The sequence below is a fragment of the Lissotriton helveticus genome, chromosome 5_1, assembly GCF_964261635.1.
Source record: "Lissotriton helveticus chromosome 5_1, aLisHel1.1, whole genome shotgun sequence".
Taxonomy (NCBI): Eukaryota; Metazoa; Chordata; class Amphibia; order Caudata; family Salamandridae; genus Lissotriton; species Lissotriton helveticus.
Window position 1 is genome coordinate 1,725,388,923 of NC_136065.1, and position 19,413 is coordinate 1,725,408,335.

The 19,413-nt window shown below is 42.9% G+C and overlaps 2 protein-coding genes across 2 annotated transcripts in view; one reads left to right on the forward strand and one right to left on the reverse strand.

Annotated features, from left to right (window-relative positions):
* Positions 1 to 19,413, reverse strand: part of LOC144755773 (long-chain fatty acid transport protein 2-like) — a 599,753-nt gene that overhangs the window by 110,447 nt on the left and 469,893 nt on the right. The window lies entirely within an intron of this gene.
* Positions 13,598 to 14,536, forward strand: LOC144756511 (olfactory receptor 5M5-like). Its single transcript, XM_078646308.1, has one exon. The coding sequence runs from the start codon at positions 13,598 to 13,600 to the stop codon at positions 14,534 to 14,536; it is 939 nt and encodes a 312-aa protein (XP_078502434.1).

Consider the following 19,413-nt stretch of genomic DNA (forward strand, 5'->3'; position numbering starts at 1 on the left):
AATCAAAAGGAGGAAAAAATACATGTAAAACATAACTTATACTTGTGATCGTAAGACTCAGAAATAACATAATGAATAATGTAACAACGCATCGGCTGCGCAAATTTTTACAGTAACGTATTTTCTTGGAGTTTCGACTAACTCTCTCACTATGTGGGTCTATCTCATACATGTCAGGAACCTGTCTAACCGCTTCACCCGAGAGGGACTTAAACAATTAAACTGTCTGACTTGCTAGACCTCAGTTTTGATTTATACTCCTGCTGCGGAGTTTTCTCTAACAGGGGAAGTTTAGAGTCAGTATCGGGGCAGTCCTTGAAAAAAGTCTTTGGACGGAGTCCATGGAATCGTTTAACGTGACTGGAGTGGAGCCATCCCTTGCGGCCCTCCACTTTGACGGCGGTCCTTGTGGTCATCAGAACGAGCTTTGGCTCCTTCCAGCGGGGCTCCAGCGGGCTTGAGCGATCGAAGTTGCGGATCAAAACAAGATCGCCTGGAACGACCTCGTGCGGTTTCACTTGAGTGTTGTCTGGAAAGGCAGCCGCGACCTGTGAACGATAAGAGAGTAGTGCAGACATCAAGGAAGCTAGGTAATCTGTCAGCATATTACTGTCAACATCTGTTATTTTACGTGGTATAGGTGTACCCCACATATTCGGGGGACGACCGAAAACAACCTCGAAGGGGGACAGACCTGAACGGGAGTGAGCGACCATTCTCATGTAAAAAAGGGCGACTGGCAGAGCTATCAACCAATCTACGCCTTTCTCGGCACAAACCTTTGCAATGCGGATTTTCAGAGTCTGATTATGTCTCTCGACGAGGCCAGCTGCCTCGGGGTGTCGTACACAGTGGAACTTCCACTGGTACCCTAACAGAAGAGATACTTGTTTCATGAGTTCGGATGAGAATGGCTGGCCGTTGTCTGAATACACGACCCTGGGTAAACCATAGCGGGGAAAAAACTCACGAACCAACTGCCTGGCAGTGGTCGCGGCAGTGTAATCAGGGACTGGATATGCTTCTGTCCATCTGGACAAAGCGCATACAACTACGAGGACATACTTGAAACCTCGACATCGCTCCATCTGAATATAATCCATCTGGAGGACTTCAAAAGGGTGGTCAGGAGGATGGAATCCACCTTGTTCCACCGGAACACCTTTACCTGGATTGAATTGACAACAGATCATGCAGGTACGCACTTTCTGCTTGGCTGCTGCTCGTAAATGCTTGTTAAACCAGAGGTTCTGAATACTGTCTAACATGGCTTTTTCTCCTAAATGTGCTGGACTGTGTGCTGTATTAATAATGACTTGAACCATAGAGTCGGGGAGAAACCATGTGGCTTTTCCCTTCGTCAACCATCCCTGATCTGTCTGGACCCCTCCTTGTTGAGACCATTTCTTGATTTCATCTGGGGTAGCGTGTGACTGTATGTCTAGTACGTCTTGTGTAGGGTCCTTAACTGTCATACAAGTTGTCTGGACTGGAACGTCTGTCTTTGTCACGTTAACTGGAATGTCTGGGGTCTGAGCTGTAAGCTTGGCTGTACGATCTGTTAGATCGTTACCCAGGGAAATAGTGTCAGTGGCTTTCGTATGTGCTTTGCACTTCATAATGGCAATGGCTGTTGGTAGATGTATTGCTTCTAACAGAGCTTGAATGAGGGGGCCATGCTGAATCTTGGCTCCATGAGAGGTCATGAAACCTCTTTCTTGCCAGAGCACTCCAAAGTCGTGTACGACTCCGAATGCATAACGTGAATCTGTATATATGTTTACTTTCAGGTTTTTAGCTAATATGCAGGCTTGGGTCAGAGCGATGAGCTCTGCTGCTTGAGCAGACAGGGTGTCAATACGATGTGTTTCTATAACTTCAGTTTCAGTAGTCACTGCATACGCGGCTACTAGTTCTCCTGTACTCGTTCTCATACATGAACCATCCACGTAAAGTGTCAGGTCTGGATCAGGTAATGCAATGTCCGTCAAGTCTTGTCTTGGCTTTGTCATGGTGTTAATAACTTCCACACAGTCATGTGTGGCAGGATTTGGAACAGTCGAGGGTAACAGTGTAGCAGGATTTAAAATGTTGCAGCGTCTGATTTCTATGTGTGGCTGGAACAGTGTCAGTTCATATCCTGTTAAACGTGCAATTGTCAAGTGCTGAGTCTGTGTTCGGTTTAAGAGAACTTCCACGGAGTGTGGAACTTGTACTGTCAGGGAATGTCCTAACACTATGGAATCACTTTGTCTGATAGCCAGAGCTGTGGCTGCAACTGACTTGAGGCACGCAGGCAGAGCCTGGGCGACTGGATCTAATGTGCTAGAAAAATAAGCACAGGGCTTGTGTTGTCCTGCTTGATCTTGTGTGAGAACAGATAATGCTGTACCATCACGTTCAGTGACAAAAAGTGTAAAAGGCTTACTGTAGTTTGGTGTTGCTAAGACAGGTGCTTGGCATAAAGCTTTCTTTAACTTACTGAAAACACGTGTATGTTCTTGGGTCCAAGGGAGGACAGTCGATGTCACTGCCTCCTGTGTTGTTAACTGTATCAGTGGCTTGGCTAGATATGCGTACTGAGGGATCCATTGTCTGCAGTAAGAAGTGAGGCCGATAAAAGCTCGTACCTCCTTCTGTGTCTTGGGCTGTGGAAGATGTGCTATTAACTGGATACGGTCAGGTGTCAACTGTCTACCCCTCTTGGACAGTAAGTGTCCAAGGTATACCACTTGCTGGACACAGAATTGCAGTTTGGAAGGGGACACCTTGTGCCCCATGTCTGCCAGGAAATACAAGACTGTCAGTGATGCACGTTCGCAGTCACGCTCTGTACGGGCTGTGATCAGTAGATCATCGACATACTGGATCAGGGCAGTGTCAGTTGGCATGTGAATACTGTCTAGTTGTCGTTTAAGTGCTTGACTGTAAATACTAGGACTTTCTGTGAAACCTTGAGGTGCTCGTGTGAATTTATAGCTTCTTCCATTTAAACAGAATCCGAAAAGAAACTGGCTGTCTGGATGAATGGGGACACTAAAGAATGCGTTCTTGAGATCAATAACAGTAAAGAACTCGGCTTCAGAATCAATGGCAGTTAATAGGGAAGAGATATCTGGAACCACTGGATACTGGGGTATGATACATTTATTAAGTTCTCGAAGGTCAATCACTAATCGATAAACTGGAGGTGCATTTGGATCAGTGCGTTTAAGAATCGGAATGATAGGAGAATTACATACATTGGAGTCAGTTTCTACAACTACTCCTTGAGCAATGAGCTCGTCAATAATTTTCAATAAGGCTGCTACAGCCTCAGGTGGCAATTTATACTGTCGGATTCGTGGTAATACAACACCTTGTTTCAGAGTAACCCGATATGGTGTAATATGCATATAACCTACATCAGTTGGACCTTGCGCCCACAAATGCTGTGGTACATTCAGTAATCTTGGATCAAAATCACGTAACACATAATGACCTTTAAAATCACGTAAAAACAATCTCACTCCTTCCGGAGAGCAACAAATAATAGCTCCTAATTCTTTCAATGTTTTTATACCAAGTAAATTTTCAGGACATGATTTCGTAAGTAACAAGTCTGTAGTTCGGGACAATGGACCAACTTTTAGAGAAACTGGTTTCGATATTTCATTAACAATAGGCTTTCCTGAAAATCCCAGGGAAACATTTCTTGAGCCTGAGAGCGGAGCCCCTGGAACCTCGTCATGACTGATGGTAGTCCTACTTGCCCCTGTATCTATCAGAAACTTTCTGTCTTTCCCTAATACTTGACTGTGTACATAGGGACCCTATTGATCTACAGGAACCTCGATGAGAGGCAAGCCAACCTCCCTCTCTAGGCTGTTTCATGAATACTGCTGATATTCTGGATAATCTGACTGTGCATACTGGTACATCTGTTGTGTAACGTGTTGTGTGGCAGCTATAGGCTGCGGTACTGTAACTGTCTGTTGTGCATTCTGCGGCGGTTGCGAATTCTGCGGAACATGTTCTTGTCTAGGAGGACGTGGTCTCTCTTTCGTCTTACCTGTAGCTATGTTGTGTTTCAGAACTGCACATTCGTTTATGTAATGACCTGGCTGTTTACAGTAATTGCATGTCCCTTTAACAGGAGCTGCAGAATGACTTGTCTGACTCGTACCCCTCTTCTGACTATCTGCTGGAACAGACTGTGCAACTAAAACCTTCATTTTCGTGTCTTTCATACGTCTTCTTTCGTGTTCTTGCTCTTCCCTGATTCGGTTCTGGTGGTACTGTAGCATCTGGAGCATTTGGCACGGGGTATTAGCTTGCCAGATACTCTCGACTTTCAGTACTCGATTTTTAACTTGTGGTAAAGAATTTTCAACTAGTTTGGTAACAAAAAGATGGGGATACGACTCACTACTTGTTTTCAGACCGCTATTTATGATGAAACATTTCTCAAATCTGGAATAAAAATCACTAGTATCTTCGTCTTGTTTCTGTTTACAGGCTGAGATGGCATCCCAGTCTTCCTTTTTCATGGCTAATAATCTTGGCAAGACTTGTATTAACAACTCGGGCAATTCTTTGGCTTTAGCCCCAAGACCAGTACCTGGGACTCGTGTGTTATCTTCGTTCTCTAACGCGGTCCAATCAATCTTTTTCTCTCCCACCTCCCATTCTTTCTCTTTGAGTTTTTCATATATGCCCGCAGGCAACAGGACCTTTAACATTTTAATGATATCAGGATACGTGTATTCCCCCATACGGAGCATGTCTTTTAACTCACGGTGAAACCCTGCTGGATCTTTATCGTGACAGGGCACTAACTTTTTCATTTCTAGTAGTTCTATTTTCGTTATAGGGGTGTAAACAAATACTCGTTCGAGCTCACCCCCCGTTCCCTTAACAGGATGTACTTCTCGCAACGGATTCTGTCTATCTATGTAGAATGGGGGTGAAACAGGAACAAAATGCGGAGTCAGGAACGTTCTGTATTTGTGGCGCTGTTCTAAGATGACACTAATTAAATCGGTACCGAGACCTTTCCTTCGGTTTAGGAGTAACTCGTTCAGTACATTATATAAAGGACCTGGATCAGAATGCTGACTTTCATACAGTGTAATGAGGTGCTGGATCATATACATACCCACCAGTCGCTGCTCGGCTGGGGGCAGTTTCAGAAACATTTGAGCCACTGCTTCGTCTGGAAATGTGGTAGAATCACTAGTCCATCGGACTGCTGACCGGGCTAGTTCCTGTTCATGCATGGTACTAAGTTCACTGTAACCTATTTGTAATTTCAGAACTTTATCGGTGGCCTGGAATATTTGTTCAAGAGAACACTGTTCTGGTACGGGAGGAGGAAAAGCTTTCTTGTAATCTAGGCGTGTGTGTCTATCAGAAAATCTCGTCCTACCTACATACGCTATTCTGGTGGGATTCTCGTTGTCTGTCTCTTCGTCTGAAGAATCATTCTCTTTCTCTGCTACTCTACTTGCTTTCTCCCTCTCGTGTATGCCTAGAATTTCTTTACGAATCTTTCTGTACATTGTTTCTATACTATTCTGTGTCTTGTGTTTTCCGTCTGCTATATTGTCACTCCATCTTATCAGGACTTTCATTTCTTCTGGATTTTTATCTGGACGATCTTGTTCTCTTATTAAACAATTTATTAGAAATTGCAAAATCATGCCTTGAGTCTCGACTTTCCTGTGTGCCATAGCTTCGTGAATACTTTCTAGTTTCTCCCCTGTTCGGATAAAGTGATATATTCTGTGTAAATGTTCTTTCATATCTGATATGGTAATCAAAAAGTTTGCAACTCGTCGTAAACGTACGGAATATATTATCATGTGATCTTCACCTGGCACTGTATCATATCTACAATCGGTAAGGTACCTTTTGAGCGCTTCGTACGCGGCCACTTTTGGCGTACGCTGTAATGCTGTTCTCTTAGTGTCAGGCGCTTTCTTTGAGGCGGGGTGATAGGAGTACCTCCCCCTGCTCCTCCGGAACTAGAATCGTCGATTAATACTGAATGCGCGGTTACAGGTAACGTGACTGGCAGAGTGGGAGTACGTAATGTGGGTTGATCCTGGGGTGCTGGCGCATTAACAGGACCAACGACTGGAGGCGCAGTAATTACATTAACAGGAGGTGGAAGTTGAACTGGTGCAGGATTCGTATTAGCATATTCTGGGACAGTGTCGTCCAAATAGGAAGAAAGAAAAATTTCAGCTGCGGTTGGTTTATGACGCAGCTTAGTCGGGACTAATGGTGGCAGTAGATTACAGGGTGCTTCCGGGGTCGCCTTCGGCAAACCCTCGGCGAGAAAGGGATACACACCTTTAATAAGGGCATTTCTTTGTCTGTTAGACTGTTCTGCTCTTACTCGTTCACCTTCTTCTAGTAATTCCCTTTCTTGGGCTTTTTCGGAGGATTCCCTACTTAGTTCGGCTTTTCTGAATTCTTTTTCGGTTCTCTTATGGGATTCTTTACGCCATAATTCTATGGCATCTTTCTGGGATTGTCTGGCTTTCTTTTTCCATAATGCTTCTTCTACTCTCATGATGCACTCGGCATCCCATGTTCGTGAAACAGGCCATCTATATTTCTCTTCGAGATTCTTGGTGTAATCGACCCATAAATCTAGATACAGTATGGCATCTAAGCCATGCTTATGATACATGAAATGTCCAGGACTGTCCCTAGGAGGGACAGGAACTGATTCTTCGAGTAACCCTTTTCTGGTTTTTATCTGACGTAACTTAGAAAACAGCGGCATATTTGAACCGTACTTGAACTTGAACACAATACACAATAAACATAGTAATACAATAGACTTAATACATTGAAAACATAATACTTGAATTTCTCGAGAACAGACTTACTAGAATTACTGGATGCACTGCTAAAACAGTACAGAACGGATGCACTGCTAAAACAGTACAGAACATACCGGTCTCCTAAAGAGACACGTCATACCGTATCCACCTAAGTGAACACGTCGGACCGGATCTGTGTACCCAAACCCGTAGGACCGGGCACAAATTAATGAACACCCATCTAGATACCCCCAGCAACGGTACTCACCGGGAAGCAAAACTGAAGGCCTCGGACTGGACTGGATTGCTACGACGTCTGGTTACTGCTACGCACTACGCATGCGCTTCGGGCTTCGGAAACAGGTGGGCCTCTGGATACCTCGGACCTTGTTCTCTCGGCTTGGGCTCTGGTCGGAACGATCCGCCTTCCTCACCGCCTCGTCTGGATGCCGGACCGCAGTCTCCGTCTCCTCCGTGGGCCTGAGGGAGACTTGAAGCAGAAATATCTGCACGTGCACAGTAGGGGTCCGTCACGGCTGTAGAAGGGTCAGGGGGCCTGCGTTACATCTCCGGCGCGTGGGGAAGGGGCTCGTCCCTATTCGGGCGCCATTTATGTGGTAAATAAATAAATAATTACCGGTACTATTTTTCTATGCATTAACTGGAAAAGGATAGCTCAATAAATAAGAGGCAGGATCCGAGGTGTCTGAGTCAGAAGGGTTTTAATCAGATGGCTCGAGCCAATGGACCATCGGGTTCCATCACCTGCGAAGGTTCAGGAAGGGACAGACACAAAATAAGAGGGACTGGCATGGAATGGCAGCTGCAACGTCTCATTAACATTATACAGTATATATAGTAAAATAGTACAATTGCATTGAATACAGTAGGCGTAACAAGTGACAAACGAAAGATAAGAACATATGGGCGTGAAAAGAAGGCGTGCACGGAGACATGTGATGTAGACGTCACAGAAGTATCATAAGTGGGTGGATACATGGAGGGGGCTACCTGGGCAGCTGGAACCTTTAACCTAGTGGTGCGCGCAAACGGGCCATGACGTGTAACTGGGGAGAGCTGGGGGCTCTGACTTCTGACACTAGAAGAGGAGACTAAAGTCTGGGATGTCAGGACGACATGTACCTATAGCATATCTGATATCTCGTGTTTGGAGAACATGTTGATAGAATCTAAAAGTCATCAGGGCAGAGGCTACTTGTCACTAAGGCTGGTGCATGCATATATTCTTCATGTATTGTGTGTGCTATGAATCTTCTATGGATACTAATTCAGTAATTCTCTTGCATGGAGACAGGAAAACTAGACTTATAGATGAAGATGTTTATGCGGTTCGTTAGCTAGGAATGTGAAGCCGGGGAGCTGAACTGATAACTAGAGGCATAACATATTCTTGGCAGACAGGCAGGCAGGCCAGGCCGGGCACCGCGCTGCTTGGCAGAGAGTAAGTGAAGGGTCAGGGATGCGGGAGGGGCTGCATCGCTCCTCTGAGTGGTTTCAGGAGACATGAGGCTCGAATCTGGTGTCCGGGCCCTTTGAGGCCTAGAAACGGGTGCATCTCGATGATTTAACGTGCACAATGTAAAGACGATGGCAACTTAGGCCTAATACTTGTTGCTGTCAGGGGGACTAGATAACTGGCATACTAACGTTGGACACAACTGGAATTGCGTCTTTATTCGGTCAAGGGATAAATATGCATATCGATCATGCACATATAACATATAATGGGGAACACGTAGGGACACACAATAGGGCAAAATTCAATTTTCCTCACGCCCCAGAAATGTCGGTGCTGTACATGGCCAGATATGAAGACAAATACAACTGTAATAACAATCCCGTCATTGACGACATAACACAATGGCATCGATATATAGATGATATTAGGTGTACTTGGGAGGGGAACGAGACATCCCTGATTGAATTCCATGAATGGCTGAACAATCGCAGCCCGTATATTAAATTTAGTTTGTCACATAATACAAAGAATCTTGCATTCTTAGATGTGGAGGTTCGAGCAACACAGATTGGATTACCAAAGTGACGGATAGGAACAATGCCCTACATTATAACAGTTACCACTCCGGAATGGCAAATTTTTGCGAATCAGCCGCAGCTGCACCTACAGGAAAGACTATGAATTGCATGCACATACACTGATGTGTAAGTTGAAGGAAAGAGGTTATCCACTTAAACTGTTAAAACACTCCATGAAAAGAGCATTTATTAACAAAAAAGCACAAACGACCTGCAGAACGTCTAGTTTGCGTAACAACGTACAGGCCACACACTAACCTATTCAAAAACATTGTATGCTATAATAGGCATCTGATTGAAGGATCAGTTCAAAATATAGGGTCACCCCTGTTTGCCTTGAAAAAGAATAGAAATATCGGTCTACAGATAATTCGCTCAGGTGATGTCAAAGCAACAAGACCAGACAATTTTCATACTATTTTTAACTTGAAACGTATACAAGGCCATCACAGATGCGGAAACTGCACACCATTGAGGGTTCTACCTTCATAGATGGCAAATACAATGGAGGCATAATGAGTTCATGAACCGCAAAACAAGAAATGTGGTCTATGCCATAATTTTTCCATGCCAGAAAATATATATAGGAAAAACAAACCAGGAGGTAAAACAAAGGCTTGTACAACATCGCTCCCAATTAAAAAAGAAAATCCTCACAGCCCCCATGGTCAATCAGTTTGTGGAGAAGAGCCATACAGAAAGAGACTTTAAATGGACTGTACATTGCGCAATAACGCTGAGCCCCAGAGGTGGGGACCCGGAAATTCTGCTAATGAGAAAGGAGGGTTACCTTATCATGAAGTTCAAAACAGCCACAAGATTTAAATGAAATGACAGAAATCAATAGATTTTGAATCAAAACTCAGATTTAAATGTCCTTTTTCACAGAGTTTGGAACTACAGCATCCATGATAGAATTTTAAAGCACAAGAAAAACGAACCCGATCCTTATTAGTTAGTTTTGGTATTTGATTCTATATCCTTGAGAACATCCCAGCCACTCGAGCAGCCACGAGATTGAAGCCAGCGTGCAGATGGAATGAAAGGAACTTCAAGGACTATTGAAGGCAAGTTTAACCAACAAACAAAAGGAATTACTGAGTCATAAGGTCGCTTTGACCATGAGCGCATTAAATATTTATTGCAAAGCAAATAGATAACACTTCACAAGTGGCAGATTTGTCTACCGAGCATACACAGCTTGGTTGTATTACAAGCTTTGGTAATTAACTCTATCCTAACAAGTGGCTTTCATTTCATGGGCACACATTAAAAGCACCAGCGGTTGCGATCTGTACAACATTTCCCCGTCCGCACTCCATTTACCCCGCCATATTAAAATGGCAGGAAGGACAGAAAGACTGTCTGCTGCTTTACCTCAGGCAGGCAATCGTTACGATTTCCTGCCGTGCGGTCCTGGACCATGATATGGTGGCAGTGCCTAGCAGGCACCGCCCGCCATATTATGATATGTGCGGACTTTGGCCTTTCCATGGTGGCGATGCTGCTATGGAAGTGCATGCGTCTTTGGCTGAGGGGGTCCGTTGCGGGCGCCCGGGTTGTTGGTGGGATGGGGGTGCACTTGTGGGGTATCTATGGTACCCCTCTACATTGGCATACACAAGGTGGCAGGCACTGCCCGGTGCCTGTCATGTTGTGCATGCCAATGCACAGCATGCATCTTTTGCATTGCGGTGGGTGCTGCTTAGAGCACCGCCCGCCGCAATGTAAAATATGCGGGATGCGACCGACAGGGCGGCGGTTGCATCCTAATGGGCATAGTGAGACCGCCGCACATATGGCGGTCGGTCCCGTTTACTGTTACGGTGGTGGGCAGACTGTGTCCGCCCGCTATCGTAATGGGGCCCTAAGTGTTGCCCTTGAGGCATGCCCTAATGAAAAAAACATTATTCTGAAAAAGAAAAAAGAGAAGTGAAATAAACCACCAGGGCTAATGAAATCAGAACATTGGTTCCTTTATTTTTGAATAAATCAATAAATATGGCAACTAGATACCTTGTTAGTTTACATAATAGAAGTGGTCCAAACTAGTTTGTGCAAGGACCAAAGCCTCCTTTGTGTTAATGACTGCACCTGATGCAGCAATTTTCAATTAATTAATTAATACATATTAACAAATGATTATTAAACAATTTCCATATTTTTTAATAATTAACAACAAATTTTTAATTACTTCCCACCCTAATTCATTTTATACAATTACGAATTTACTTATTTAATTAACACCCAATTAAAAAGTTATTTATAATACATTACTTCCCACAATTAACACTATCAAATATCAATTAAATACATATTAATAAATAAAAAATAATCATTAATTTATTATAATTAAATTGCTTCCCATCCTATTCCCCTTTATATACCCACTATCCGCTACAAAACTAAAATATGCAACATTTAATTAAAATAAAATTGATAACTACTGAAAATGTAACATATATTAAAAAACAAGCAATTAAATAAAAATATATACTATGAACCCGAAACCGGTCCCAGGATGCTTGTTTCATGTCCAGGGAAATGGCTTCGCAGTTCGGGCTGGACTGTTCCCATGTGGCACAGGGTCAGGCTGATTTGCATATGGCCATGTCTGAACTGGGGTGGTGGAGTGAGCTAAAGAATGATGATGGATTAAAGCCAGATCAATTGACCGGGGGTGAGTGTTTGATTTGCTCAAACGCTCCTTCCATCATCCCCTTTGGTATCGCTTTGTTCGCCCTGAGTTGGCAGGGTATGCCCAGATGTGGGTCCCTTGCCCACTCTGCCACAGGATTCAAGATAGCCTAGCTGATGAGGGTTATGAACCCGAAACCGGTACCAGGATGCTTGTTTCGGGTCCAGGGAAGACATGGATTGGCAGTTCGGGCTGGACTGTTCCCATGAGGCACAGGGTCAGACTGATTTGCATATGGCCATGTCTGAACTGGGGTGGTGGTGTGAGCTAAAGAATGAACTATCTGCCGTTCAGTGGAACTCTCTGCCGTTCACCTTGCAGGGAGCCACCAGCCTACTTGCCTTTAGAAAAGGCCTTAAAACTTGGCTGTTTACCCAGTAGCCCACTTCTTGTACGCCCGCTCGGTCTTCTGTCCTTTCTTCTTTTTAACAGTGTTATGTTACTATGATGCAGCCTTCCTTATTAAAAGCGCCGGGACACTCTTTTTGAGTAGCCGTGCGCTATACAAAAGATAAAATAACATAACATAACATACCATGATGATGGATTAAACCTAGATCAGTTGACTGGGGGTGAGTGTTTGATTTGCTCAAACGCTCCGTCCACCATCCCCTTAGGTATCGCGTAGATATTTCTGTGTCACGATATTTACAACTCTATATTTGTGTAAGTCGACATTTCTAACTCAATATTTTGTCCGAACACCAAGTAAAGATGGGCTGTAAGTCTCTATGAAGATATATTAAAAACAATAGATTTCACAAGCACAGCACCAGTGCTGTGCATGTGAAAGTTAAAAATGGGGGAAGCATACTGCGCAGATGGAATTTCCTACATTTTCAGTTTTTCCCCCTAAGTATATAATAAAGTGAGGCTTTGAATCAAATCCATTTGAGGTGCATTAGGGTTAGTAGCAAGAGTTTATGTCTTGTTACAAATAAAGGACAAGGCTACCTATAGTGCGAGCCTCAGGGTTGGGTCTCCTTGTTCATAAAAGCAAAAGAGAATAGAGGAGGTGGTACAGTGACAATATTCCCAGGTATCAGAAAACCTTGCACCAGTCTGAGTGCCAATTTAGCAGGTATTAACATTACTTCTCTATGCCTCATTCCGAGTGCTTTCCTAGGGGCTGATTACGATGGCGGACAGCCTAGAGTTCGTCCACCATCATGGTGGTGACTGGGACCGTCCCCAATACATGCGGTGGTCCCGCACACCCAGGATGCGACTCCCACCATGGCGGTCGCAAATTTGCCTTTTAACATTGCAGCAGGTGCTTCTGACTGCAGCACCCGCCGCGATGCTCAAAATGCATGTTGTGCGTGTCATTGCACTACGTGGCAGGCACCACACGGTGTCTGTCACTTGGTACAGTGAAATGTAGGGGGTACCATGTGTACCCCTCCAGTGCACCCATGCCTCCCCCCAACACTAGTGGGGCCCACAACGGGCCTCCAAAACCAATCCCCACCAACCTTTCCAGCTGGTGAAACCCCACAGTCTCCCTGATCTGAGCGGAGCGTCTTTTCAGCCCACTCAGGCCAATCCCTGCACTGCTCGAGCAGCGCACGCATTGGACACAGATTCTGTGACGAAGTCCCAATGTCTGCTGGGACAAAGAAGAACCAACATGAAGGCACACCTTGGGAAGTGGCTGGCAGCAGGTAAGTTTAACTTTTTTTTCAATTATTATTAAACTTCCTCTCCGCACACCCGCCCCACCACTTTTTCTATGTGGCAGTTGTCTCTGCTTCTCAGTGCGGAATGGGGGAGGAAAACAAAATTCCCTCATGTTATTCTCCGGAAATATGTCATTTTTTTATAAAGTGTGAGGAATAAATACACCCACTTTGAGTTAGCAGTGCCTGCAGTAAAGGTAGCGTCAAAGCAGGGTGTGGGGGAATCAGAGAACTTTCTGTCATTTATAATATCTTTGCCTTCAAACTTCTACCATAGTCTAAATTATGTCTCTAAATTCTGTTAATTGTGTCCATTTTTCCCCCAACAGAAGATGGACTGGCGAAGCATGGAAGTGAGAAATCTATCAAACACACAGGAATATATTTTGCTTGGATTGACCAATGAGCGGGCTATAGAAATTATCCTCTTTCTTTTGTTTTCGGTGGTCTATTTCATCACAATGCTCGGGAATGTTGGCTTAATTGTGCTAACAGTGATTGACTCACGTCTCCATACCCCAATGTACTTTTTTCTGTGCAACCTCTCTTTTGTTGATGCCTGCTACGCCTCAGTGGTGGCTCCGAAGATGTTAGCCCAGCTTTTAACAGGCAATAAGATCATCACATATGTTGGGTGTGTCATTCAGTTTTACTTTTTCCTGGTCTTTGTGATTACGGAGCAGTACATTCTTATGGTGATGGCGTATGATCGCTATGTCGCCATTTGCTATCCCTTGACGTATACAACCAGGATGTCTTGGACGGTCTGTATTTTATTGGTCGCTGGCCCATATATATATGGTGTTTCTGATGCAGGTGTTCAGACCTTTTTTACCTGGACGTTATCCTACTGTAGGTCTCACGCCATTGACCACTTTTTCTGTTCTGATCCCCCCTTAATAAAACTGTCTTGTACTGACACAAGCAAAAAAGAATTTGCTGTATTTTGGTCATCAGGCTTCAACCTGACTACCACTGGTTTTCTCATTACTATATCGTACTCCTGCATTATTAGAGCTATATTTAAAATTCGTTCAGCTGACGCGAGGAAGAAAACCTTCTCCACTTGCGCGTCCCACTTCACCACTGTCTCAATATTCTACGGGACGCTCTTCATTTATTATCTACAACCTGTTTCCACCCACACCATCATACAAGACAAGGTGCTATCCGTCTTCTATGCAATCTTTGTCCCAATGTTAAATCCTCTGATTTACAGTTTGAGAAACAAGGAAGTGAAAGATGCGCTAAAGAAGATCATTGTGAGAACATGTACTTTACATTAATGTTTTCCATGTCATTAACACACACCATAGATAAAGACAATCCACTTACTTCTGGAGTGTACACAATACAGTGCATATGTAACGTGTAACGAAAAACTAAAAACACACACAAAATATACATAGCCAATGTAGCTCGGAGATTTCAGACAAACCCCTAACAATTCAAGTCAACTGTTCCTAAACAATGGCTAACGGCCATGGAGCCGCATCTTCAACAAGAACATAAGACTACGAACCACTCCGAAACTGATCATTAACAAACCACGGGAAGGACAAAATGCCTGGATACCACTACGTTTTAGAACTTTCTAATTAGCAGTCTAATATATGTCATTTAACAGTCTTTAAGAAATAAAAACACAAGTGATAAGTCGAAGCGAGACATTTTGTTTCTTACTTAACATGTATAATGTATTTAATATTTTTTCCAATCCGTTTTTACATACTGGTGTATTTTTTGTTTTGTTGATGTCCCTCTGTTGGGTCTTACGTACACATTAATTAGGCACTTATATTGCCTTCCCTCTTGGATGCCTGTAACAATCGTTTAGCATGTTAATTTTTTTAGGTACAGATTCAGGTAGTGGAAACTCATCTACGATCACACAGTCAATTGAGCTTTCCTCAGAAGCTAAAAAATGTGCACTCTCATTCTTTGTCTAAAGGAATTGTATGAATTTAAATGAGCTCTTAGATATATTAAACCTTTTGCAAGAGTATATTTTGAGTGATTTGTTGCTACTAAGAACTGAATCGCAGATGAATGTCTGTGGTCCCGCTTGCAATCTGTCCTTTTGCTTCAATAATTAACATTTGTTTAAATTATAATTTATTACGGTTCATTCATTAGGAGGACTATATTTGTAATCTTGCCTTTAAAAGTCTGTGGGTAATTAATGTGTATCTGAACATTGTTAGAGAATGTGTAGCCTTACGAGAGGTTTGCCATTTCTCTTTTGTTGTGGTTCAGTGTTTGGCAGTAGTAGATATTAGAGTCTTCACGACAAGGCATATATTTGCAATTGGGCGACGCAGACTCATTTTTTAGGTCTAGCATTAGACAAGACATTTTGATTTTAGTGAATATATATATATATATATATATATATATAATATAGTTACTTCTAGGGTCAGTCAAATTTTGCTAACGCCCACTACAGCACAGGGGAAATGGGTCAGCCCACTTCAGCCAGTTGCTCTCACTCCTGTGAAGCATTTTGCGTCTGCACATATGCACATCCACTTAATAAAGAGTTCAAATCAGTGACACTACTGGTATGCCAATTTCTGTTTTAATTTGTTTTTTTCTGTTTTTGGCTTTCCAGTGTTTGCTTTACATTATTTGCAAGTTCTCAGCTGTTCCCCAAACTCTGACACAGTGCTACTAGCTTTTTTCTCCTTTTTGTGCTTCCTTTTGGTGCTGCTTGGCATCCCCCTCCATACATCTATCAATGCCCTGCCCACTTTCTATATGGCTTTCTTCTCCCTAAAGCAGGTTACAGTGAATCCACCGTTTTGTGTTGCTTTGCTTCACTCAACATGTTGCAAATTAGTGTCCTGCTCACCTTCCTTGTGGATTCACTCCCCTGTCTATATAATCCCAGCCCCCTGACATACCTCTGTAAAGAAATTGTTGTGCAGAGATTTTAAATTTTTTATTTGTATATTTGTATCATTAGATAACTAATTTAGCTTGAGTAGACATTGCTTATCTGGGCTGAATTGTACTGGATGACATTTTTAAAAATGGAGATTGTATTTCAGTGATGATGCAATATTTCAAGAACCATGAGACCTATATACTTCATTTTGGTGTCAAAACATAGGTTTTGGGGGTCAAGTAGTCTTACAGAGGCAGAAAGTAACTCATCAGAGCAACGTTTCAGACCTATTCCAAAATGGCAGGTATAATAGAGGAAGAAGAGACATATATAGAAATTAAACAAATAGTAAAGGTTTTTAATCCTTTTATGTATACACCAAACAATGTTTATGATCTGAATATGAAAATAAATATATATGTTTACTGCTCCTGTTTTAGAAACATTTTCATAGTTCACTTTATTTATTTGTTTGGCAATTGCTTGTGGTACATTTGCAGAATGTTGAACATTTGAGAAGTAATAAGAAAAATATTTGCCTATGCCTCCACCTTTTGAATCAAACACTTTTTAGTTGAGGATAAACAACACTTTATTAGTTTATCCTGACATTGATTTATGTCGTTGATTTCTGACTCAGTTTGCAAAAAGTTATATTCATTCCATAAAAACAGACATTAGATAACTATCAACTTCATGTCTGGCCATATACAAAACAAGCAATTTTGTGCATATATACAATGTGAAAAAGAAAATCAATAATGAACTTTTTCCAAAAACATATTTACCCGTGAGTACATAATCGTGACATGGACAAGTGCATTAGAAATAAAGCATTACATGGAAAAAGGATCACAATCAAAGGGAGAGAAATAAAGAAAGAAATTTTCTTTTCAACTCATTTTTGCATAATCAACTCCCTAATCCTGAACCAATATGTACGTTATAATTCAGGAACCAATGCCCATTTATGCATCCAGCACATGGGTCTAAGTGTCAGAAAAGTTATATCAAAGGTGCCGACGCGTTTCGAGTCCTGTTACACAATTTACAGGAATCTCATCAGGGCGGTGTAATTCTAGTCCATGGAAACTGTCTGGAAAAGTGAAAAACAAATATTTACAACAGGGTCCTCAAGCCATTTGTGTAAGAGACTGAGAGGCGCATATCTATATGCGACGTACCTTCCAGTGTTCAAGTATTGCCCAAAGTTGCTCCTATATTTGTGGAAGATCGTCTATGCCGAATGGTATGACCTGCAACAGGTTAGGGGCTTTGGTCAGTGCAAAAAAAGGGATTAATTCGTCAACCCACGAAGCATATGGATTAAAGAAATTACCTTCGAGGTCGCTGACCCATCGGCTAGTGTGCCGGTGTCATAAAAAATCAAGTTTTGGATTCGTTGTATTCCTGTGGAAAAGGAGATTAACAGCGGGTTTTAGTGGATCCCGGCTAGTTATGTCGTGCACTAAAACAAGACGCCGCAAGGTGGGGACTTACTTCTAAATGACTTCGATCATGCGGAAAAATTCTTCTCCCATGATAGCTGGTCCTCCGTTTTGTCGTTTACCCGTTTTCTCACTGCTGGGGCAAGGAGTAAGTGTAATGTCAGTGCGCTGATTCTAAGTTTTCGGCGCTTAGGCGGATTGTATCATTTTACAATGTCAGGGGTGTCAATGGCACTGGGTCATGTTTTTACCTTGAAAGCGAGCGTTGATCACTGCTCATCAGTCTGTCTGCTGACCGGCACACACAGGTAGTGGGTGTCCGCCGCGGTGCCTGTTCCATCCTTAATGTGACATGTGATTCGTTCTTGGCCAATCAGGGCCATGGTTACTTCTGATGCATTCTGGGATTTGATGTTTGAAAGGCAATGCGTCAGATTTATGCCCTATTAATTTCGCTGAGACTGTTCAGACCTTTATTGACACTGTCGAATTTAAGTATAAGATAAGCCTCCTTGCGTAGTAGCATGGATTCAACATCGGAATGGCGTTTAGGATCAATCCAAGCCAATGTTGTCCACTTGAAATCATTTTCAGTATGACCCTTATTGGAAAAATGTTCCACCATTGGTGCGGTCAAAACTTTTTTCTTTATGCGCGAACGGTGTTGGGTTATGCGCGCATTGATGGGCTGATTTGTTTTGCCGATATAGATACTGTTGCATGGGCATACCACCGCATAGACGATATTCCGTGTTTTACGGTTTGTAAATGAATCATGTTTCCACTTAATGCCATTGTGAATAAACGTGTCGCCTTCCAGTGTTGTGGAACATGACACACAATTGCCACATTTGTGGTGCCCGCGTAAAGGCTTCAAATTCCACTGAGCTATGAGATCACTTTTTGGTGGTGGAATGTAGCTGTCTGCTTTGACAAGTTGTTGCCCAATACTCCGATTTTTGCGCATTGCAAAGATGGGCTTGGGAAGAGGGTGCTCCAGTGTTTCTAAAAGATGCCAATTCTTTTGGATGATATTTTTAAATTGGTTTGTGTGTTGGCCAAATGTTGTCACACACACCAATTGATCTAAGTCTCTTTTAACTTTTTTTTGGAGTAATGTTTCACGTGGAGTGAATTTGGCCCTATTTCTCGAGTGTTTCAATAATTTCTTAGGATACCCCCTCTCCACCATTTCACTGCAAAATCTTGTTGCATGTGTCTCAAACTCACTCAAATTTGTGCAGTTGCGTCTAATCCTTAATAGTTGACCATAAGGTAAGTTGTCTTTTAAGCACTGTGGATGCGAGCTAGTGTAGTGAAGGATTGTGTTCCTATCAGTTTCCTTCTTGTGTAGGGAGGTTGTCAACTTCGCTTCGCTGGTGCTTACAGTGACGTCAAGGAAAGTCATTTCTTTGGGGCTGGAGTTCAGCGTGAATACAATGTCAGGGTGCCTTGAGTTTAGCCATGCATGAAACTGATCAAGAGCCGCCTGACTCCCCTGCCACAGGAGCCAGACGTCATCAATATATCTCAGCCACTGATTGATGTGCTCTGAGAACGGGTTGCCATTATAGACAAATCTCTCCTCATACTGTGCCATATAAAGCACTGCCAGCTCCGGCGCATAGGGACAACCCATGGCTGTCCCTTTGATTTGTATGAAAAAACCATTCTCAAACTTAAAATAGTTGCTCCGAAGAGTAATTTCCGCCAATTCTAAAATGAATGTCGTTGGCACCCGGTGGGGTCTGTCTCGTTGTTCTAGATATAGTTCGATGACCTCAAGCGCCTCATCCTGCGGTATTTGGGTATATAGTGAGGCAACATT